Raw genomic sequence first — 23,556 nt, forward strand, 5'->3', positions numbered from 1 at the left:
ATATGACCCTCCAACAGAATAGAAAAAACAAGGTGAAGTTCACCACACCCCTAATCGGCAGGTCTGGTAGCCGAACAGTCAATGACTAAGATCAATATAATATCTGCTTTAGGACATCAACAGTCCATCGAAGGGGTAAAGAAATACAAAAAAAATGTCGAATACAACTGCTTTGTTAAAGAAATACAGTCCATCAATAGTCCATCAATCGGCTGAACAGTCAATCAATAAACAATCAATCCGTAGGGCAGCTGAACAGTAAATGAACAGTACCTCTTTTAACTTCAAATGATAGCCTCTCTGTAAACTAGAACTCCCTCTATGAACCTCAGATGATAGCCTCTCTACAGTCGAATAGACAATGAATACAACTTCTGGGCTGGAAGATGAAAAGTCTCTATAACTTCTAGGTCGAACTGAATACAACTGATTAGCAGTTCGATGGATACAGCCCTGGGAGATGAAAAGACTATCTGCTCGACATTGAACAACAGGTTTGCTTGACACCACCCTTCAGGCCTGGACGACTTGCTCTGATACCATGTTGAGAAAGAGCAAGAGAAAGTGAAGAGATGAGAGGAGGGAAGAGAGGGAGAGAGGAGAGGAGAGCCGAGAGGACTGAAAGCCCCTTCAGAACTTCTGGGGGCGAAAGAATGATATATTATTATTTATACTAGTACAGCCAAACAATGTAAACAAGGGAGAAATTACAACAGTACCCTTATGGTACTAAACCTGAATACATAAACAACTAACAACATATATATATAGGGGCTGCACCCCTATTTTTGTTATAGGAAAAGAAGAAAAGAAAAGGTGGAAGAAGAAGAAGAAGAAGAAGAAGAAGAAGAAGAAGAAAATGTGTTGATTAGACAAAAATTTAAGTTCTTCCTTACTTATTGGTTCAGGACTTGAAGCCTTTGAGGGTTCAATACAACAGTTAGCAACGTCTGTGTTGATTCAACCGAAACAAATTAGAAAATACTAAAAGGAAATTAGTATAAACACACAAAATGAATATTTTAGTTTAATAATGTCTATTTTATAATTATAATCTCAAAAAATTAAGAATATAAAAGTATTTTATTACACAACATACAAAACTGCTTGGCAATTAGGTGAGGTGAGCCTCCAAGGGCACCTTGTTGCCTAGGCACCCGCCTAGGTGTCGCCTTGACAACTATGGTTAATAACTATGTAATATGTGCCTCAGGGGAACCCTTTTTACTCCCACTCAATTCTTCTCTCTTCTCTCTTCTATCCTTTGACCTTCTAACACATTGCACCAATAAAACATGTTATAATATTATCTCTTGTACTATGCATTGTGCTGGTACTATTTTTTGAGGAATATGTCAATTCCAATAAATTACGTATCACTCCCCATGGAAATGGAAATATCTCTTGTACTCCACATAATGTTGGTAGCATTTGTTGGGGAATATGTTGATTCCTGTAAAATTTTGTGTCACTACTCATTGTAATGGAAATATGTCATGGAAATATTAGGAAGCCACAAACATGGTGGGAACCATGAAAAAGCACACTGCTAGGCATGTCTTTTCATAGGTCCCATGTCTGTAGAGAAAGAGTTCAGGAAGGTGTACCTTGATGTTGATTACCATTATTCTTCTTTCATGATGTCACTTGGCTAGCACCAAATTCCATAGATCCACTGATTATTTTCAACTTCTCTTAGGGATTTTTTTTTCTCAGTACCTATCTTTTTGAATTTCTTGTTTGATTTTTTTCCATCTAACTTTGACATGGATATGTGCTTAATTGTCAGACACCATTGGCATTGATCTCAACAATCTGCCAACAGGTTTGTTCCTTGCTTACAAAATATTTTTCTAATTATAGATCTTTCTGCAATAAGTAATTCACTTATACAAACCCCACTCATTTTTGTAAGATTGCAAAATTTCTTTTCTGTCCATTTATCTTGTCTTAAATTGCTAAATGACTCCTATCTGTTGCTAGCTTGCTGATCTAAAAAATAAATAAAAAGAGAAAGAATAGGACTGAAGAAATGAACGTCTAGCATGTGTGCAAGGTTATGCTTTTGGTCAATACAAGTTTGGTGAGATTACTAGGCAAGAGCTTTTTTTTTTTCATTTAATGAGATTACTAGGTAAGGGCATGAGTCTAACTGATATTAACAATACAAGATCCCAAGTCCTGAGTCTGAAGTGCTAAATTGTATAGTAAATTAAGTAACAGTGTAAGAAAGAAAATTGTAGTTGGTGAAGGAATGAGAGATCCATCATATGGATGGTCGAACCCTGCAGGTAGGTTGGGCGAAATTTCAAAAATTTCTCTCTCCCATCTGGGAATCACATTCCCTGTTTTAGAAAATCTGCATTTTCAATGATCAATCTTGAACCAAGAACCAAACCAGATCTGAAACCAAAAGGTAGGAGAGGGATATACCTGATATGAAGAAACAATATCCTTTAATGAAGGTGTTCATGCCCAAAGAAGTCTCCAAAGACTACTCCCACTGAAGATGACACAGCGTAGGGTGGAGCCAGGGTTGTTCACGGGTCGGGTTGGGTCGGTTTACTGAGATTTTTCCAACCGACCCGACCTGGTCAGGTTACCTGAAATTGAAACCGAAACCGACCCTATGTTAAGCAAAACCGATCTGGTCGGTTTGAGTCAGGTTGGGTCGGTTTTGGCTCTAAGTTCAACCATGGTAATAAATTGGTAGATTGGAGAAAGAAGACTGAAATTTAATGTAAAAAAGGACACCTAGTTCTATTAGAGAAAGAAGACTGAAATTGGTAGGGGGGGGGACCAAGTTAGAATAGAAGTTATCAAGAAAATAGAAAGTCAAACTGTATTAGAGAAAGAAGACTAAAATTTGTATATTTCAAGAAACCTTCTAATCTAAGTAAAAAAGGACACCTAGTTCTAATTGTAACTGGTTGCCTATTTGGTGTAAAAGACCATAAAAACTAGGATCCTTTGATTCTTTTCTTTAAACTTTTCCAAAAAAATTCCTTGTCTAGTTGTCTTATAATACTTGCCATTAAGGTCATTCCTAACTACAAGACTAGAAATTAAGTTAGGTTGTAACTAGGATAGAGACAACTTAGTTAAGTAGGAACTAAGTAGGTTGTAACTACTAACTACTAAGTTGGTTCGGTTTCGGTTTTCATATGTGAAAACTGAAACCGACCCGAACCATCGGTTTATGATTTTTTACAACCCGAAACCAACCGGTGCTGAAGAAAACCCGACCGATTTGGGTTGGGTTGGTCTGGGTTGGTCGGTTTGGTCGCGTTGGGTCTTCTTATGAACAGCCCTAGGTGGAGCAGAATCAGCAGTGTTCTTCCCAAGAACCGAACCCTTTAGCAAGGATTCGATGGAGGCTGTGAGCACAACTTCAGATAAGCCTTTCTCTAAAAACTGATATCAAGAACCATTCTTAATCGCTCCTACAAAACCGGAGATCGAACTGGCAGGTGGCGGCAACTGGAGGAGAAGGCAGGGAGAAGATGGCGCAGTCACACTGTTGTTGTCTTCTCTCTGTGTGATCTGAGATCTGATCTCTGAGATTTTTGGATGAACTGAATGGTTCGCCCCCTCCTTTTATAGACTTAAAGAGATCAACTCCTAATCCCATTAGGAGTTTCCTGATTCAAATCCTTATTTGAATCTAGACTCTCTTTAAGTGATAAGGATAAGTCCTTATCTTATTTGCAGATTGGATCAGCTCTCTCCTAATCTCATTAGGAGGTTCCCAGATCCAAATCTCTATTTGGATCTAGACTCTCTGAGTGGATAGGGTAAAACCCTATCCTATCTGCTGATCCAAGTCCCAGATCCGCCCCTCTTTAACTAGTCTAACTAAACCAGTTCGAAATGGGCTTTAGGCCCAATAAGTCTTATGTGCTCATTAGCCTCTCAAACTGCTGCCCAGTTGTGTTTCTTTGTATGGCGTGGGACCCAAACATTGATCTACACATCAGCTACATGGGTTCAGCCCAGCCTCTGTTACAAGGCCTGGTCGAATACATTGTTAGTGAACCCCTTGAGCCCATCACATGGGCTCTTAATGGGCCCAGCACTTACACTAAGTGGTCCCTGGGCCAAGCCACTTTATAAAAACCCAGGGACTGTGGGCAGATGCAAGATTTGCCCATCAGGTATTACCCTCAATGGTCTTACACTTAACCTCTCAGCCCATAATGATCAAACACTGCCCGACAAGAGAGCACCTCTCCCTCAGCTGCAAGGAACAGTGCTACACTCTCTACTCACATGGATCCCGGGAATTACAACCATTTTGCAAACATTTTGAAACCATAATATATATATGTATACCCGTATATAAGTATAGTTGAAAAACAGTCCTATGGGCCATTCAGCCCATCTCCTCTACACTCCCCCTCAAGCTGAGCATAGATGTTAATCATGCCCAGCTTGCCAGTGTCATGATGAAGCCTTGCCTTGGAAATGCCCTTGGTGAGAAAGTCTACCAATTGTCCTTCAGAAGTAATGAATGGAAGACACACTTCTCTGGAGGAGACTCTTTCTCGAATAAAGTGTCGATCAACTTCAATATGTTTGGTTCAATGATGTTGTACCGGGTTGTGAGCAATGTTGATGGTAGCCTGATTATCACAGTACAACATCATGGGTTTGTCATGATCAATCCCAAGTTCTTCCATTAAGGACCTTAGCCACAACAATTCCGAGGCTCCATGTGCCATGGCTCTATACTCTGCTTCTGCGGAGGATCGGGCCACAACAGATAGTTTCTTACTCCTCCAAGAGACAACATTACCAGCCACCAGACTACAATACCCTGAAGTAGATCTTCTATCATCAATATTTCCAGCCCAATCAGCATCAGTATAGGCTTCAAGTTTCAGATGACCATGCTTGGTAAATAGAATTTCTTTCCCTGGAGAGCCTTTCAGATAGCACAAAATCCGTTTTGCTGCTGCCATATGAGTATCTCTAGGAGCATGCATGAACTGGCTAATGCAACTGACAACATACGCAATATTTGGCCTAGTCATGCACAGGTACAGAAGCTTCCCAAGAAGTCTCTAAAAAACCCCTTTGTCTTCCAACAAAGTTCCATCCGAAGCTGAAAGTTTGTGACTCATATCAATGGGAGTTGCAACTGGTCTTGCACCCAGTTTTCCAGTTTCAGACAACAAATCAAGAACATATTTCCTTTGGGAAATAAGAATCCCATCCTTGGATCTGACAACTTCCATGCCAATGAAGTATCTCAACTCCCCCAGATCCTTAATCTCAAATTCTGTACGGAGGAAAGACTTAAGGGCCAGAATGCCTGAGGCATCATCACCAGTCACTATAATGTCATCAACATACACAATGAGATACACTGCTAGAGATCTACTTTTCTTCACAAACAGAGTATGATCTGACTGTGTCTGAACATAGTCGAATTTAACAAGTGCAGCTCTAAATCTCTCAAACCAGGCTCTAGGAGATTGTTTGAGACCATAAAGTGATTTCTTCAATTTACATACCTTTCCTTGCATATCTTTCCCATACATCCCTGGAGGAAGACACATGTAGACCTCCTCATGTAAGTCACCATTCAAAAATGCATTCTTTACATCTAACTAATAGAGAGGCCAATCAAAGTGAACTGCCAGAGATAAAAGAACCCTCACAGATGTCATCTTGGCAACAGGGGCAAAAGTCTCCAGGTAGTCAATCCCATATGTCTGTGTGTAGCCTTTTGCAACAAGTCTGGCCTTGTACGTCTCAATAGTTCCATCAGCCCTGTATTTAATGGTAAAAACCCCCTTGCACCCAACTGGATCCTTCCCTTCAGGCAAATCCACCACCTCCCAAGTACCATTTGCATGTAGAGCATCCATTTCGATCTCCATGGCATCTCTCCATTCTGGAATCCCAAGAGCTTCTGAGACAGACCTAGGAATGGGGTTAGAAGCAACAGAAGAGAGATAGGCAAAGTATGAAGGAGAAAGCAGGTCATAAGAAAGGTGTTTGGAAATACAGTGTGCAGTACACTTCCGCTTCCCTTTCCTAACAGCAATGGGGACATCAAGGTCTGGGAAGGATGATTCCAAAGGAGCTGAAGCAGTACCTGCTATCTCATCTATGATTGGGAATGTATGAGCCTCATCTGTTGTAAGGGAAACTACTTGCTCATTCCTGGATCTCTGCCTTTGATACACTTTGGGATTATGGATAGGACGAGGAGGTAAAGAAATAGGGGCACTAGGACAAGAGGTATAAAGTGATTGATCCTCCTTTGATTCATTTGGTGAGGATACAGGTTTGTCAAGAGACTCAATTGGGACATGAAGAGGAAGGGCAAAAACTTATGACAGACTCTCCCCCTGTGGACAATGTCCTTCCTGAGAGGAACCATAAAAAGGAGAAAGTTCATCAAAGGTAACATCCATAGAGACATGTCGGGTGCCAGTCTTTGAATCAAAACAACAATAACCCTTTTGTGTGGGGGAGTAACCAAGGAAGATGCATTTGTGGGCTTTCGGTTCAAACTTATGTCTCTGCACACTTGGAATGTGAACATAGTAGGTATAGCCAAACACACGAAGAGGAATTGGGAAGAAGTCCTTGTTTGGATGAAGAAGACAGAAGAGGGATTTAAACCCTAAAACCCTGGATGGCATACGGTTTATGAGATAGGTAGCAGTAAGTACAACATCACCCCAAAATCTTGTGGGAAAATGTGAAGCAAACAAAAGGCTCCTTGCAACTTCAACAATATGTCTATTTTTTCTCTCAGCAACTCCATTTTGTTCAGGGGTTCTAACACAGGAGCTTTGATGAATAACCCCCATGTCAGAGAGATACAAGGATAAACTCTTCTCAAAATACTCTTTTGCATTGCCAAATCTGAAAACCCTAATTCTGATATCAAATTGAGTTAAAACAAGCTCATGAAATTGCCTCACAAGTCTTGGGACTTCATCCCGGGATTTCATTAAGTATATCCAAGTGAATCTAGAAAAGTCATCAATAAACAAGATAAAATATCTGTAACCCCCTATAGAGGATAAGTGGTAAGGCCCCCACACATCAAAGTGCACAATATGAAAAGGAAAAGAGGATCTTTTATTGCTTATAGGGTAATTTTTTCTACAATGCTTTGACAACTGACAGGACTCACAATTGAGACTGGACACACTGACTCCCTTAAACAGTTTTGGAAACAAATGGCTTAAAGCAAAAAAAGGTAAATGACCCAACCGACAATGACTCAACATAATTTGACTTACAGACTCTGAAAAAGTAGAACCAAAGGCAACATTCTTGGGATGATCAAAGCATTGGTTAGGGGTGTCGAGCAAGTATATTTCATTCGCTTCATGGCCACTCCCAATCACCTTCTGAGACTTCAGGTCCTGAAACACACAGTGAGAAGGGAAAAAGGTTACACAACAATTCAATGACTTGGTCAGGCTACTTACAGATAATAAGTTGGTATTTAATTTAGGCACATGAAAAGTGGAAGATAAGAGTAAGGAGTCTGTAGCCTTGACAGTTCCCTTGCCAGAAATAGGGGCAAGAGAACCATAAGCTAAGGTGATTTTGTCACGACAAGGAAGTAAATCATATGAAACAAACAAGGCGAAAAGGTTAGTCATGTGATCAGAAGCACCTAGGTCTATGATCCAAGGGGTTTTGTGATTACCTGAGGTGGATGCATGGTTAGCGGAAGCCCTTATACCTAAGTGAGCAAATGCAATGGTGGCTGGACTTCCAGAAGGGATGGATGATGAAGATACACCTTCAAGGTGGCTGATCATCTTTCCAAACTTCTCATATTCAGCTTTCATAGCTGCTAACTATGCACTGGTAGACTCAACCTCTGTATCTGTGCTTGTGGCTGCATGTGCACTTCCTGTCTTTCTACTATCATTCTTTTTCTGGAATTTGATAGGTACAAGATTGGGATGCAATTTCCAGCACTTGTCCTTTGTGTGTTTCGGCTTCTTACAATATTCACACACCACCTCCTTCTTTCTTGTGCCACTGTGAGCTCCTGTAACCCCTTTGGGTTTAATTCCCATATTTGCAAAATGATCATTGATACCGACTCCTTGAACCTGCACTTGCCTCCTACTTTCTTCACTGCTGACCAAAGTATATGCTTGTGACAATAAAACATCTTCCTTGGACAAGATGTTTTGCTTTGTAATGTCGTATTCAGAGTTCAGCCCTGTCAAGAACTCAAAGACCTTATTCCTTTCAACCAATTTCCTGTAGGTTTCAGCATCCTTGGGGGTATCCCATGTCACAGCCTCTATCAAATCAATCTCTTGCCATAAAGATTTCAAGTTTGAGAAGTATGTTGCAAGTGACTTCTCCCCTTGCCTTAGATTCTTCACATCACTTCTCAATTTGTAGGCTCTGGCAACATTCAACTTCTGGGAGTAAGTTTCTGCAACACTATCCCAGATTTCTTTAGCCGAGTTCATCCACAGGTAATGTTGGCTAATCTATGGCTGCATTGAGTTCACAAGCCACCCAACCACTGTGTAATTCTCCTGCACCCATTTCTCATAGGAGGGATCCTCCTCTGGGGGAGCTTTCTTGCTCCCAGAGATAAACCCCCACTTTCCTCTACTGCAAATATGAATTTTTACGGATTGTGACCAGGCCAAATAATTGGTTTCATCCAATTTAACTGTAGTTACAGCCAACAAGGAATCAGTTGTAGTTCCCGAATTATGTCCATATTCAGCAATGCTCTTGTTCTCAATTTCTGAGTAGTCCATTATGTAACAGTTTCAATTAGGGTTTTGGCTAGCCTTTGAAAGTGATCTGACTTCAAAGAACTCAGATTGAGTTGAAATAATAGCAAACACAACAACACACAAACTTAGTTCAGAACTGACAGTCGTGAGAACCAAGTTCGGTGGCAGCACTTTCAAAGAGAAGAAACCCTGGTTTAGCTTTCAAGGAACAATCAGCAGGCCTCCAAACAATATGTATTCTTGGTTCCCAACAATAATTTCCCAAGGAGAACAAAGAAAACAGTCCACAGTACCTAAGAGGACCTTTTACAAACACTATGTATGCAACAGTCAACACTTCACTATTAACAAGCAGAAATCACTTCAAGAACACTTTGTCGAAAATCTGATGGATTTACCCATTCAATCGACCCCCTTAATCTATATTAGATTCTAATCATAGTTACAAAGACAGAAATGACCTTACTTAAGTGTGGGGCAGAGTAACTCTAATAACACTGCCACATAAGCAAGTTACTTAATAAACAGAAGAAGACTAAACTACCCCTATTTGGCACATCTTAACACTCCCCCTCAAGCTGGAGAATATATGTCATATAATCCCAACTTGTTACATAGATAGTTCACTTTCCCTGAGCTTAGAGCTTTTGTAAACAAATCTGCCCACTGGTCATTGGAGCCCACATGTTCTGTATTTATCTCTCTGGCAAGAACCTTCTCTCTCACAAAGTGGCAATCAACCTCTATGTGCTTTGTTCTCTCATGAAAGATGGGATTGGATGAGATATGTAGTGCAGCTTGGTTGTCACAGTACAATTTCATAGGTTTATCCATGTGAAACCCAATTTCTTGTAGGAGATTCCTCAGCCACACTAATTCACAGGTAGTGTGAGCCATGGCCCTATATTCGGCTTCAGCACTGCTTCTGGCTACAACCGTCTGCTTTTTACTCTTCCATGTCACAAGATTTCCTCCCAGAAATGTGCAATAGCCTGTAGTAGATCTTCTGTCACTCACTGAGCCTGCCCAGTCTGCATCTGTATACCCAACTACTACAAGTTTTCCTCCTGGTTTATACAATAGCCCACGGCCTATAGTAGATCTTCAGTGGCTCACCACACTGACTGCAAAGGAGATGTCGGGTGTCGTGATAGTCAGATAGTTCAGCTTTCCCACTAGTTGTCTATACCTTCCAGGATCTTCAAATACTTCTCCTGTATCACTGCTCAACTTAACATTTGGTTCCATAGGGGTCTCAGCCGGTTTTGCACCTAACAGTCCTGTTTCTTCCAATAGATCAAGGACATATTTCCTTTGGCACAGATTCACACCTTGTTTTGACCTGGCAACCTCTATTCCCAAGAAATACTTTAATGTTCCAAGGTCCTTTGTTTGAAAATGATTTTGTAGAAATACCTTTAGTTTGCCAATCCCCAATTTATCACTACCAGTGATGACAATATCATCCACATAGACCACTAATAAAATCTTCCCAGCTTCTGAGTCATAGCTGAACACTGAGTGATCAACCTGGCATTGCTTCATTCCAAAACTCTTCACCACTTCGCTGAACTTCCCAAACCAAGCACGTGGAGATTGCTTCAACCCATAAATTGCTTTCTTCAGCCTGCACACCTTACCACCCTCCCCCTAAGCAATAAACCCAGGTGGTTGCTCCATATATACCTCCTCCACTAGATCACCATGGAGGAAGGCATTCTTTATGTCAAGTTGAAGGAGAGGCCAATCATACATAACTGCCAAGGAAATTAGGACACGAACAGAATCAATTTTAGCCACCGGAGAGAATGTCTCCATATAGTCCACACCATATACCTATGAGTAACCTTTAGCAACAAGTCTGGCCTTCAGACGCTCCACACTACCATCTGGCAAGTATTTCACAGTATACACCCATTTACAGCCCACAACATGCTTCCCAGGAGGAAGAGTAGTAAGTTCCCACGTTTGAGTATGTTGAAGAGCAGAAAGTTCCTCCTCCATTGCCCGCCGCCATCCAAGTGAAGAGTCACGAACAATGCTGAGGTGCTTTACCAACTGACTTAGGTCAGGAGCTTGGCTCTGATACCATGTTTCGACTGTTGCTATAGTAGTCCGAACAGGAAGAGGAGAAGAAGAAGAAGAAGAAGAAGAAGAAGAAGAAGAGAAGAAGGGTCTGTCGAAAATCTGATGGATTTACCCATTCAGTCGACCCCCTTAATCTATATTAGATTCTAATCATAGTTACAAAGACAGAAATGACCTTACTTAAGTGTGGGGCAGAGTAACTCTAATAACACTGCCACATAAGCAAGTTACTTAATAAACAGAGGAAGACTAAACTACCCCTATTCGGCACATCTTAACACTTTTAATTATGCCAATGCTCCTTGTTTTTCATTTTCTGTTGTGGTTATTTCTGTTAACAGTATTTTGTTATGATACCATTATGCTGTTTCCTATAGAATAAGACGCAACCAAGTGCAAGGAAGTTGAAATATTAAATTAATTTGGAGTTAAATTTTCAGGTCTGGTGCAAATACTCGTATAGGGCCTTCTGGCTGATAGGTGCCCACTTGCATAGCAAAGCCCTAAAATTAACAACAGCTTCTCCCTTTTTATCAGATTTTATCTTTTTCTTCTAAATTATGGAACATGATCTGAAAAAGCTGACTGATTACATAATTAAAAAGCCTTCATCATACATAAAGGATAAACATATTAGTGTCATATCATTTTCCATCTTAAATATATTTGAAATTGAAAGATTTTCAGTCTTATGATTGTGCTCAACTCAAATATGAGTCCCGTGAAGTAAAGCAGATTTATTAATGATGGTTAGCACATTGAAAAAGCATACAAGGAAATATTATTATTTCCTAAATAGGCGTGATATTGGTTCTCCTTAAGTTCACAAGATTTATAAATTTTTGCCATCTTTAATTTACCACTTTATAACCCAGTCCAAAAGCCTTTAAACTTATGCATCTTTAGACACACACAGAGACATACATAAAGCTAAGATTTTATCATACCAAGTTTGGATTTTTACGTGAATGTCAATTTGTGCTGACCATGTTTTGAACACAACCACAATGAATATGGAGGTGGTGATATTTAGTTCTGGTATAAGGTAACAGTGACAATATGACTTAATTAAACTACCATAGAAAGCAATATGATGTGTAAGATTTTGGACTCAATTCAGTTGAGTTGGATGCTGCTCCAACTGTATCATGTAACTACTATTTACGTTCAATGTAGAAAATTGTTGCCATGCCAATGCATCCACAGTCCAGACCATGACCAATGTCCAGCCTTTCTGTATTATCTAATCAGGTGGAGTCAAATCGTAGCCTTATATAATGGTCCTGGAAAGTATTGGATTAGTTACCCAATGGGCTCGTTCCATGAATCTGGATAGTCCAATTGATATTCTTACTTTTGTTCTGTTTTTCCGTGGATGTGTGCGTGTGCATGACTGCACAACTAAGCAATTTCTTAGTGCCATCCTTTGGAAGTGTGATTGCATTGCCTACACTATATTTTGTTAAGATTTTTTTTTTTTGGATGTTATTTTATTTTTTTTCTTTTCAGGCAAGAGAGGGATGTTGTTTTGTCAACTCAGGAGCAGCTTTCATCGATAAAACTTTCAAGGCAGTTGGAACCCAATTTGCAGTCAATGTAAGACGATGCAATCAGAGGCAATTGGAATTTCTGCCAGTACAAAGTTCGTCCATTCCATTGCCACCAGCATGCTGACAGAGACAGGGCAGGAATTGGAGGCAGCTTTTGCATCTTAGGGGTGTTCTTTTTTTGGATTTTGAGAGGGGGAAAGTTGGTCAATGGGATTTTGATTCCCATTGACCAAGAATCCCATGTTCTTTTTTCAAATTAATGTGAGGACCAGGGAAAGTTTAATTTCTTGGGTACCACTACCCGGGTAAGTGATACCCATCTCCTAGGTGGGTAAATAAATTTCCCACCAGGGGGGAAAGTTTCCAACACTTTAATGGAACAAAAATGCCCCTTTTAATAATAGATTTTTATGATTAAAATTGTCATTTCCTTCTTTGGTTGGGAAAAAAAAGAACAAGGATAAATACACTTAACTAGGTAAGTGTTTCCCAAGAAAAACTTACCGAGGTAAATAACTTACCGAAAAGCGAACGGAGCCTTAGAACGAGAAATCTCGATTACAGTGGTTATGGTGATGTTTGATTTGAATGGAATCTAGCAACTGGAACACGGACCAAATTTAAACTGGGTTAGGCAAGGCAGTTGGTACTGATACTCATCCGGGGGGAAAAGTTCCTCAGTCCTCCCCAAATAAACGAATAAAAAACTAAATCAAAGGACATAATGGGGAAAGGAAAAACTATACATGACAAATCATAGAAGTGGTGGGGGTGGGTTACTAGGAGTGTCGCCCATGTGTTGCACTACTCAACCAATTCAATTATTTTCAGTGTTAGTGTTTGCTTATTTTCATTTTAATCCATCAATGGTTTAACTGGCGGATGAACCATTAAGTACGTAGTTCCCACCTCAACTGAGGGTTAATGCAGATAATGCATCAGATCACAAGTTTGAAGAAAATGATCCTGCATTTTGTTGCTAATCGTAGAGGAATACCCCAAGCAATCTTCCATACGTCATTGGTTGATGATCTGGTGATGCAGTAGGGCTTGAAATAATAAACTATCACGAGAGAGAGATCCTGAAGAATCACTCCAAGGGTCCTAGAATTACTCTAGGGTTTGTAAGTATCACTCTATATTCTATATGACAAACTTTCAAGAGAAATCCATAGAAATTTTCATTAACTTCAAAAAGGAAGAGTATATTTATTTATAGTGGCTTGTGTGGTTTGAAATACTGTTCATCATAATTATAAAATATGCCATTCTTTCTCTTGTGCATCAAAGAAACATAATAGCTGGTTACCTATTAATGTAAATAAACTAAAAATTGAAAAATAAGCCCTAATAAACTAGAAGGATAAGATGTTATGGGCCTTATGGCCTAGTCCCACATGGGGCTGGTTGAAATGATGAAAATGCCCTTGAGCAAATCAATTCAAGTCCCAAGAGTCTTCCCCCATTTCAAATCAACATCTGTTTTGTTGATCATAATCTTTTCTTAGCTTGAAAGAACACGACCCTGGTGAGCTAAAGGCATGATATTGCTCATAAAGATCTTGATTTAAGAGAATACAATTCATCAATTGTAATTCATGCACATTTTAAAAGAGGTTGGTTCTTCCACTTACAAGAAACTTTTGATAATCCCCACCTTTGTAAAATCAACTTCTCATCAAGAATGTCTTTAGGCACATCAGTAGATGGAATCAAAGGCAACTTTGGCAATGGGACTATGGGACAATCACTATGGCGATGATATACACTCAAGTCTTCAATAATGAAGATCGGGCTAATTCCCATGTCACTTGGCAACTCTAGGACATAGGCATTAGAACTGATATTCTTAATGATCTTGTAGGGACCTAAACTCTTGGAGTGAAGCTTCTTATAAAAGCCCTTAGAAAAGTGTTCAGGACGTATATGCATCATTACTAGGGGTGTTTATGGTTTGGTTCAATGTTGTTTAGAAAAAAATATCAGACCAAGCTAATAAATTACAGTTTGAGGAATTCTCAAACCAAACGAAGCTTTTTTGGCATGGCAACCAAACCAAACCATTTTATTACAGTTTGGTGTGGTTTCTAATACTGTTTAGGGAATTTTAGACCATTCTTTGATTCTATTGGGTTTAACCCAATTAGAAAGCCCAAATAGCACCCCTAAAAATTAAAACTTAGAACTTTTATTATTTTATTATAAAATAAAAGAGTTTATTAAATATTTATAAATTTATAAATTTGGTTTAGATATATTATATTATATTATAGCTATCTCAAATGGACTTCTTCCAGTTGACCTATTAACTAAACTAATGTAAGCAAATTCACCCATATGTAGGATGAGATCCCACCTAGAAGTATGATTACCAACTAAGAAACATAGCAGGCTTCTATTAACTATCTCATTTTGGCCATTGGTCTAAGGATGGGAAGAATATGGGAACTTAGTTTTGTATAAAAGAGTTTCCTAAGTGTCTTCCAAAAGCAACTCATAAACTTAGCATTGCAATCAGAAACAATAGTAATAGGAACACCATATAAGTGAACAATTTCCCAAAAGACAGGTTTGCCACATGTAAGGTATTTAATGTATTATTACAAAGAATAAAGTAGGTCATTTTAGAGAACCCATCTACCACTACATAAATTAAATCTTGGTCCCTTACTCTCTTAGGCAGACCTAGGCCTAGGACTACAAATATGTTGAATCAATTCTGATCCAAATCTGAATTCAATTTGGTAAGAACCAAATTCAGATACCTCCTTGATCCTAACAAATGGGATTGGATAAAAATCAACCCACTTAGTTAACAATTTGAAATCGGATATATCCCAATCCAATCCGCTATGACCCAATTTGATCTGTTAGTTATGAAATATTATATATTATAATATACTATCTATATTATATCATCAAGCTTTGTTATTACAATTCTAATTGAATCGGATATCCGATAGAACATTCAAATCATACTCTTTAAAATTCAACAAATTCTTATTGGATTTAGATTAGTCAAATTTCTGATTGAATCAAATTGAATATACCCTTTACCAAATCCAATCCAATCCTTTTGCAGGTTTACCTAGGACAAAATCCATAGAGAGGTCTTGCCAAGGCTCATGTGGAACTGGTAAAGAGAAGTACAACCTTGTATTTTTCTTTTCCCCTTTTTCCAATTGACAAATTCTACATTGTTTAATCACATGACCAGTATCAGCCTTAAAGATAAGCCAATAAAAGTGATCTTCTACTATAGCTATGGTCTTGTCTCAACCAAAATGCCCGGCAAATCCATTTGCATGTAAGCTCATGTAGAACATAATATCACGTAATGAAGTGTTAAGAAGACACTAGAAAATTCCCTTGATCAAATAACCATCATGGATAGTACATCTAGGATATTCGGATTATTGTCCAACCTGTAAAGAATCATAAATGATGTTGAAATCCTTTCAACCAACATAATCTTGGTTCAACTGATCAAACCCTACAACTTGTATAAACATAGAATGAAGTATGTACACCACTTGACTTAATTCATCGGATACTTGGTTCTAGACACCAATTGTATGCTTAATCATAAAAGTTATGTTCTACTATCTAATGTCAACTGCTAAGATGCTTCTAAGATTTGAGATATCTGAGTGCTTCATGATATGAAAACAAAACAAACTCTTAGGAAATTAAATTATGACGCCAATGTTGGAGAAATTGCACAACAACATAGAATTCCTTGTCATATATGGAGTAATTTTGTCTAGCTTCACTAAGCTTTCATTATGAAAAGCTATAGGATGCCCTTCTTGCATAAGCACACCACTTATTTCAACTTGGGAAGCATCACAAAAACCTCAAAGATTTTAGAAAAGTTTGGCAATTGTAACACCGTGGTCTCAATCATCCTTTCCTTGATAGTCTTAAAGGCTTTAGTTGCGGCCTTAAACCAAACAAAGTCCCCCCCCCCCCCCCCCCTTTTTCATAGCTTCTATAATTGGTGTCATAATAGTGCTAAAATTCCTTATGAAACACCTTTAAAAAGTAGCCAATCCATGAAAACTTCTTACTTCATGGATGCTATTGGGGTGGACCAATTAAGTATAACTTTTACTTTGTCAAGATCAGCCTTGACACCTCCAAAGGATATAGCAAATCATAAAAAGACAATAGTATGTGTCATAGAAGAGCACTTCTTTAAGTTAATTTAGAGCTTTTCTTGGCATAAGACTCTCGTCACTTGACATAGATAGTTAAGATAATCATCAAGAGTATGGATGTATATAAAAATGTCATAAAAATAAACAACCAAGAAACGACCAATAAAAGGATGAAGTACCTAAGACATAAATCTCATATGAAAGTGCTGGGACATTAGTTTAAGCCATAAGTCTCATATGAAAGGCATAACCATCCACTCATAGAGTCATCTTTCTCCTTAAAAGCAACCTTCCACTCATCTTTAGGTCAAATCCTAATTTGGTGATATCTGCTCCTAAGATCAATCTTAAAAAAAAAAAGAAATTGTAGATCTAGTCATCATATCCAACATGTCAACTAAGCATGGAATAGGTAACTAGTATTTGATTGTAACCTTATTGATTGCTTTGCTATCAACACACATCCTTCATGATCCATCTTTCTTGGGAGTGAATAAAGTAGGTATGACACATGAGCTCAAACCCTCTCTAAGGAAGCCTTTTTCAACAGATCATCTACTTGCCTCTTCAACTCAACATGTTCTATGGAATTCATTTGGTATGTAAGAAAAATAGGTAATTGGGACCTAGGAATCAAATCTATTGTATGTTGGACATCATGCATAGGTGGTAATTCATCAAGCAACTCTCTTGAGATCAAATATGAGAAATCAGCTAGCAAGTCTCCAACCTCCTTAAGCACCTCTAACATAGGGTCAGGTTTTGGTTTGTTCGCTTCTTTCACTATTAGGGCATAAACAAGGCTTGATTCTTTGCCCTGCTCAAATTACTTCTTGGATAACAAGAGAGGTTGCTCCTTTTGCTCAACTATTTGTTTATAGTGTGGAATTGCCTTTTGGGAGATCTTAGGTTACTTCTTAATCTCATCAAATGTCATAGGTTTTATAACAATTCTCATTCTATTAAATAGAAAGTAATATAAATTTTCTTTTCCACATTGGTATACATCCCTATCATAAAGCCATAATTGGCCTAATAGAATATGTTTAACATTCATAAGAACAACATTATACTATATACCATCATCATAAGACCCAACAAGAGCTCTTTGTTCTACATGAAGAATTATCTTGTTTAACCAAACAATCTTGTATGGTTGAGGATGAGGTTTTACAATTAAATTGAGCCTTTCAACAATTACTGTAGAAACCACATTCATGTTGCTACTACCATCAATTGTTAAATTGTAGAGCTTGTTCCACTCTTAACAAAGGTGAGGATGATTGTTGTACGAAGCCAATCTTTTTTTTCTCTTCTTTAGAGGTTGCTAAAATACATCTAACAACTCCAACAAAATTGTTGTCATCTTTTTCTTCATATGTTTAGATCCAGTGTACTATTCTTCACCAAGGCCTCTATCATCTTCCACTTATCCTTCTCATGTCCTATGTGTAGATTTTGTTGGGGTATTTAAATGCATAATTTCCCTTTCCACCACACTTAAAACAAGTATTTTCTATTGTTCCCCTTTTTATTAGAATCAAACCTATCGTTCATCCCTTTGTTGTTAGTTCTTTGATAAGGTTTGGATCCATTAGGCCTTGTTGGAACAATATTATGAGATATGGATCTAGTGGCTCTACCCTTATCTAGACTGGTTTGGATCCTTGATAAGGTTAGCCTTCCTAGCTTGAATACCAAACCTTGTACTATTTACTTGCCTTAAGATCTTCTCTATTTTAATATTCATCTTACTTTCTATAGACTAGCATCTAATAGTGAGATTATCAAACTTTTGCATGTACTCAACAACAGATAAGCTGCATTGCCTTAATGTCATCATTTCTCATCATGGAAGTCATTGGGTAGACATTTTTCTTCCAAGTAATGCTTCATGTCTTCCTAATGGGTGAATGGACGTTTTCCCATATTCTATAATCTTTTCTCCATACTCATCCACCATACTTTTTCATAGTTTACATGTTTAAGTCTAGCACTAACCCATCTCTCATCTGACATATCAAACCAATCAAAGCATTTCTCTAATTATACCAACCAATTGGAGAAAGTCCATTGATTGATATCACCTTTAAGACTAGGAACTTCTATTTTCACTTTGCTAATAATATCATTTTGATAATCATCTATATTAGTCTTAGAATGCTCCACCGACTCATCATATAAACCATTTAAAGTACCTTGAGTTTGTAGAGTCTGAAACCTTAGGAACTTGATGGCAGTCCTTAGTGTGTGGTTTACATGTTGACCAACAGGGTTATTGGGCTTAGAACCCTTTGCTTCGTCTCCTCCATGTATGACACCAATGTTGTTTTTACCATGGTAATCTTCCTCTCATGTTTCTACCATGATTAAACATAATGCTTTGATACCAAAACTAATGAAGTAGATAATCAAGGGACAAAAAGAGAGATAGAGGAGGGTAAAGAAAGAGGTAAGAGAGAAATCCCAATGAATCACTCTAAGGGCCCTAGAATCACTCTAGGGTTTATAGGAATTATTCCATGCAACAAACTTACAATGAGAATAAAGAAATCTTCATTAGCTTCAAAAGGAAAAGAATTACATCTATTTATAGGGTGGCTTGTGTGGCTTGGAATATTGTTTATTATAATTACAAAAATACCACTTCTTGTCTTATTCATCAAGAAACAGCAATAACTTTCCACCTACTAATGCAAATAAGCTAAAAATTGAAAAATAAACCCTACTAAACTAGAAGGACAAGATACTATGGCCTAGGCCCACATGGGGCGGGTCAAAATGATGAAAATGCCTTTGACCATATCAGTCCAAGTCCCAAGAGTCTTCCCTATGCCAAATTGGAACTTGTTTTGTTGGCCTTCTTATGAGAATAGGTCTTATAATGCCTGGACTGATCCCCATCATTTGGGTATTACCAGAATACTAGGTTGTACTCTTTCTGCGTCCTCTGCATCTTCTAAGGAGATTGTCGTGTTTGGCCGGTTAAATCATAATTCATAAGGACTTGTTAGAACCCAAAGAAGTTCTAAAAATCTTAGGAAGGATGAAAAATCTTGAATCAGTTATGAACGCCTTAGAAAGGATCTCTAAGTGTATAGACTATAAGCTCAATGGGGCTCTTTACACTCTGCGCATTGAGAAGCTCACCCAATGAAAGAAATTTGGTGCCATTGATGATGTCATGAAGAGGATAAAAACTGAAAAGAATTGCAGGCGCTCTCATGGTTTCTTCTATGGTGTGATCAAAATTTATGGAACATTGGCCAGGATTTTGAATAAAGTAATAGAGACCTTCAGTATGCCGGAGTTCAATTGTTGGCTAGAGGTTAGAACCTTCAATTTAGTGCTTAACATGCTTTTCTCAGCCAAACGGTTTGATGTGGTTCGTCAGGTGCAGTTAGGTGCTTCTTGATTGGGTGTTGCCTTAACATTCTCATCAAAGGTTTGTGTGAATGTGCTAAATCATTGGACGCAGCCTCTGCCTTGCTTGATGAGTTTCCCAAACAGGACTTGAGGCCTAATGTTAAGACATACTCAACTTTGATGCACTATCTGTCTGAGCATGGTAGAGTGGATGAAGCATTTCGGGCTGAATGAGAGAATGGACACAGAGGGTTGGCCTTCCTGATACAATTACATTCAATATACTAATTCAGGAGCCTTGTTTTTGGCATAGATAGAATGAGATTAAAGGATGCTACTCCAATTCAGAGTCCTATCAACAGGTTCTGTATGGCCTACTCAGTTCTGGGAAGTTTGTGGACCCCAAGCATTTCATAGAATGGATGGTTTCCAAGGTGCATTTCCATGTTTTCATTCCTGTAAGTTGGTGCCTTTGGGGCTCCTTCAAGAGGGTTTGCAACTTTGTACCAAGGATGTGCATGTGGAAAAAGATTCTTAGGAGAATGTTTCCAGGGATGAACAGTTACGGTTGCATTTCTTACTCTGAAATTATTTGAGCAGGCTCACAACAAAAGGATATATGCTCTGGTGACTTGGCAGCTGGATGGATCCTGGATAGAAATGTTTCGACAGGAAATTCATGAGAACGTTCTTGGATGAGTGGAAAAGCCTGGGAACTCAAGAAATGCATATAAAGCATAAGATTTGTGGAGTCATATTCCACTCTTATCAGGTTTATGTCACAGTAGTCATACTGCTTGTCCATGACCTTGGATATAGTCATTGAACAGTGAGCTAAATATAGCTTGTTTGTTGAACTAGGTTTCTATTGGGTTCTCAGCCAGCATGTACTATGGCTCTTTTTCCTTGGACTTGCGTGAACAAATGGTGACGAGTAGAAGCAATTTTTCAACAAGAAAAAAGAAAGAAAAGGCTTAGTTTTACAAAATTGATCTCAATGGCAGTATTCCTCAATATTACAAATGTACATACAAGAACCCAAGTATATTCCCAGAAATCAACAAATCCTAACAAATATGAGACAATATTCACCATGTTTAGTTCTGAGTTTCTATGTGAAGTGAAAATACAATTTAAACAATAGAAGTTGAAGCAGCGCAGACAAAACCCAACCAATAAATGCTTTGCCATCATATTCTTCTTTAGTTTTTTGATTAACTGAAGGTAATTTTAAGTATTTATTAACTTTCCAAGCAAATCCTATTTCTGTTCTGTGGCTAAATACTCCTCTGTGAGCTTTGTGCCCAAGGGTTCTCCTCCACCATGTACATCAGTGCACACAATATTGCTTTGTGTTGCCACACCTCTGGAAGCCTCCTCTATATTCTTTGAAGAATCATACAAGCTCGTCTGGACATTTTGTTCCTCGGACTTGGGGGATTCTGTGACATGCTTATTTATCAGAGGAGAGTCAATTGGGATCCCCTTAACTTGAGTAAAACCCTTTGATGAGGATACAGATTCCCCATCAGATGAGTCGACTACCCAAGGGTTCTCAGTTGAGGGTGATGATGTACCCTTTTCAGTTGATGCTAATAAAGAATCCCCCTTAGACTTGCTTGAACCTTTTCTTGAAAGTGCATGTTTCAGGCCATGAGCAGACCTTCCAGCATGCTTCAGAATGCTCTTTGCCATGCCTTTAATGTTTCCCTTGTCTGGACTTTCTGGACCATTCTTCTCGGGGCTGAAGTTCACCCCTTCTGCTTTTGGGTCTTGGACAGCTGCAGTACAAATATTATCGTCAACTGTAAACATCAAAGCTGTTGTCTTCTCATTCACTGCTTGGATGTTGACACTTTGTGAGGGAATTGTTTCTTTGATGTCAACAGGATCTTCTGTTTTAGGGCTTCTGTGAAATGCTGAACCAATTTTCTGCAGGCTCTTCCTAAATTTGTTAGGCGGGTTTTGTTTTTTTCCCTCTAGATTCTCATCATTGCTGCTATCATCATCAATGGATAAACCTGCTCCGGACTGCAAGCTGTCAATGAAGAGATTACCCTCTCCATATATTAGGGTATCAGCTTGTCTACCCTTTCCTTTTCTGGGCTCCCAAGTTCGTGAAACATCACTTCCTGGGTGATGAACCCATACTCCTGTATGCTTTTGTCCTTCAATGTCAATGGGTTCAAATTTATCTGCCACTTTTGGGTTCTGTTCCAATATTAGAGTTGAATCAGAGCTTTCCTCAGCAGTTACACTTGGATCTAGGTTCATATCCTCTCTCTTGGTTGATGGTTCCTCCTTGCATAGAATTTCTTCCATCTGCGCAAATTTTGCCTGAAATTAGGAAAACTCTCAGGTGTTCTGTTTTCATTTTTGTCACATAGATCATAAAAGATATACCTCATTATTAGCATCAAGTACAGTTACTGCTAGATGCACCCTTCCCGTTTTAATGTTCTGAAGTGGCAACCACATGTCATGCCTCTGCCCTCCTCTTAGATCAGTAATGTTTATGGAACAGTCCCTGCAGACAGTCTTATGTCAGATGATTTGAGAATTCACAAAACCCATTCAATACACAAATTCCAGCATACCAGATGTTCTCAGATAGTGATAGAGAGATCAGATAGGGGAAAGTTAAATCTACTTTAATTACATAACTACATATCTACATACACGGGCAAAGAGAGGAAACTGGGGATTAAGAGGCAGACCCAAGGTTATCATCAAACAAGTGATCTTTGTCACGAACTTCAAGAATTAGTACATTAGGTGACTCCCATGTACAAATGGGTATCTTGAATTCCTCCTGCCACTTTGGAGCCAGAGTTTTCTTCTGAATTTTTGTCTGAAATCTGTAAGGACCAAGCTGACCTTTCACATATGGATCAGACAATCCTGAAAGATATAGATCAAGTCAAAATCCATGTTTTGTATTATATGAATCATCATCATCCAAGCCTTATTCCAACTATACTGGATTGGCTACACGAATCCTGTTTCACCACTCTGTTCTATTTAATGCCAATAAATAGCAACAACAAAAACAGCAAATGCTCTTGTTAGGAACTAAGTAAATAAGTTGGCCAGTAAAACTAACCATTTAGATCAGAAGGTTTCATGTCAGCTCCTTCCACAATTTCCACTTTTGCATAAGCAATAGCTTCTTTCCCACGTACAGAAAACCAAGCATCTGAAAATTTATAAGCATTAAATATTAGAAATTGTTTTTAACTCCTGAATCTTTTAGAAAGAAGCAACAAAAGAAATACATGCTCATAACTATCTATGCCATCTTCAGATTCCCTACAGAAATCTGTGACAAGGACAAAAATCATGACCAAAAGAATAAATGATAGCTAACAAATCCATACACAAACCATATGATAATATCTAATGGTCACCATTAAGTAGTTGTGTTCAGTTATAAAATGGATATAATGTTTTGGGTGTAGAGGCAATATACTATGAAGTCATACATCTAATACATGTAAAAATAAGAAGATTCTTAAATACTAAAAAAATCATATTTTTGAGAAACCAAGCTCAAATCTGATGACGTGGTAACACTCCCACAGAACATTTTCTGGTGTTACTGAAAGCAGAAAATAGTTTCCTAGAACATTACTAGATGCCACAGAA

At 38.4% G+C, this 23,556-nt stretch overlaps 2 protein-coding genes and 1 pseudogene across 8 annotated transcripts in view; 2 read left to right on the forward strand and 1 right to left on the reverse strand.

The window, feature by feature from the left end:
* Positions 1-12,811, forward strand: part of LOC148866890 (pentatricopeptide repeat-containing protein At5g39680-like) — a 44,531-nt gene extending 31,720 nt beyond the window's left edge. For 3 of the 5 annotated variants that reach the window (XM_088974608.1, XM_088974606.1, XM_088974609.1), the window contains 2 exons: positions 1,790-1,825; positions 12,345-12,811. The gene's annotated coding sequence lies outside the window, so the exon portion shown is untranslated. The remainder of the gene's footprint in view (positions 1-1,789; positions 1,826-12,344) is intronic. The other 2 variants (XM_088974607.1, XM_088974610.1) reach the window with 1 other exon arrangement.
* A 6,780-nt stretch (positions 12,812-19,591) lies between these two features.
* Positions 19,592-20,610, forward strand: LOC148866892 (pentatricopeptide repeat-containing protein At3g14580, mitochondrial-like; annotated as a pseudogene).
* Positions 20,611-20,873: 263 nt separating this feature from the next.
* Positions 20,874-23,556, reverse strand: part of LOC148866893 (C2 domain-containing protein At1g53590-like) — a 48,733-nt gene continuing 46,050 nt past the window's right edge. For 2 of the 3 annotated variants that reach the window (XM_088981507.1, XM_088981509.1), the window contains exons 10-13: positions 23,015-23,107; positions 22,629-22,812; positions 22,315-22,438; positions 20,874-22,248 (exon numbers count right to left, since the gene is read on the reverse strand). In XM_088981507.1, the coding sequence (XP_088837633.1) occupies positions 21,172-22,248; positions 22,315-22,438; positions 22,629-22,812; positions 23,015-23,107 (1,478 nt within the window). In that variant the 3' untranslated portion in view covers positions 20,874-21,171. The remainder of the gene's footprint in view (positions 22,249-22,314; positions 22,439-22,628; positions 22,813-23,014; positions 23,108-23,556) is intronic. The other variant, XM_088981508.1, reaches the window with a different exon arrangement.

This window comes from Nelumbo lutea, chromosome 3 (genome assembly GCF_056320005.1).
Source record: "Nelumbo lutea isolate HS-2025 chromosome 3, American lotus-T2T, whole genome shotgun sequence".
Taxonomy (NCBI): Eukaryota; Viridiplantae; Streptophyta; class Magnoliopsida; order Proteales; family Nelumbonaceae; genus Nelumbo; species Nelumbo lutea.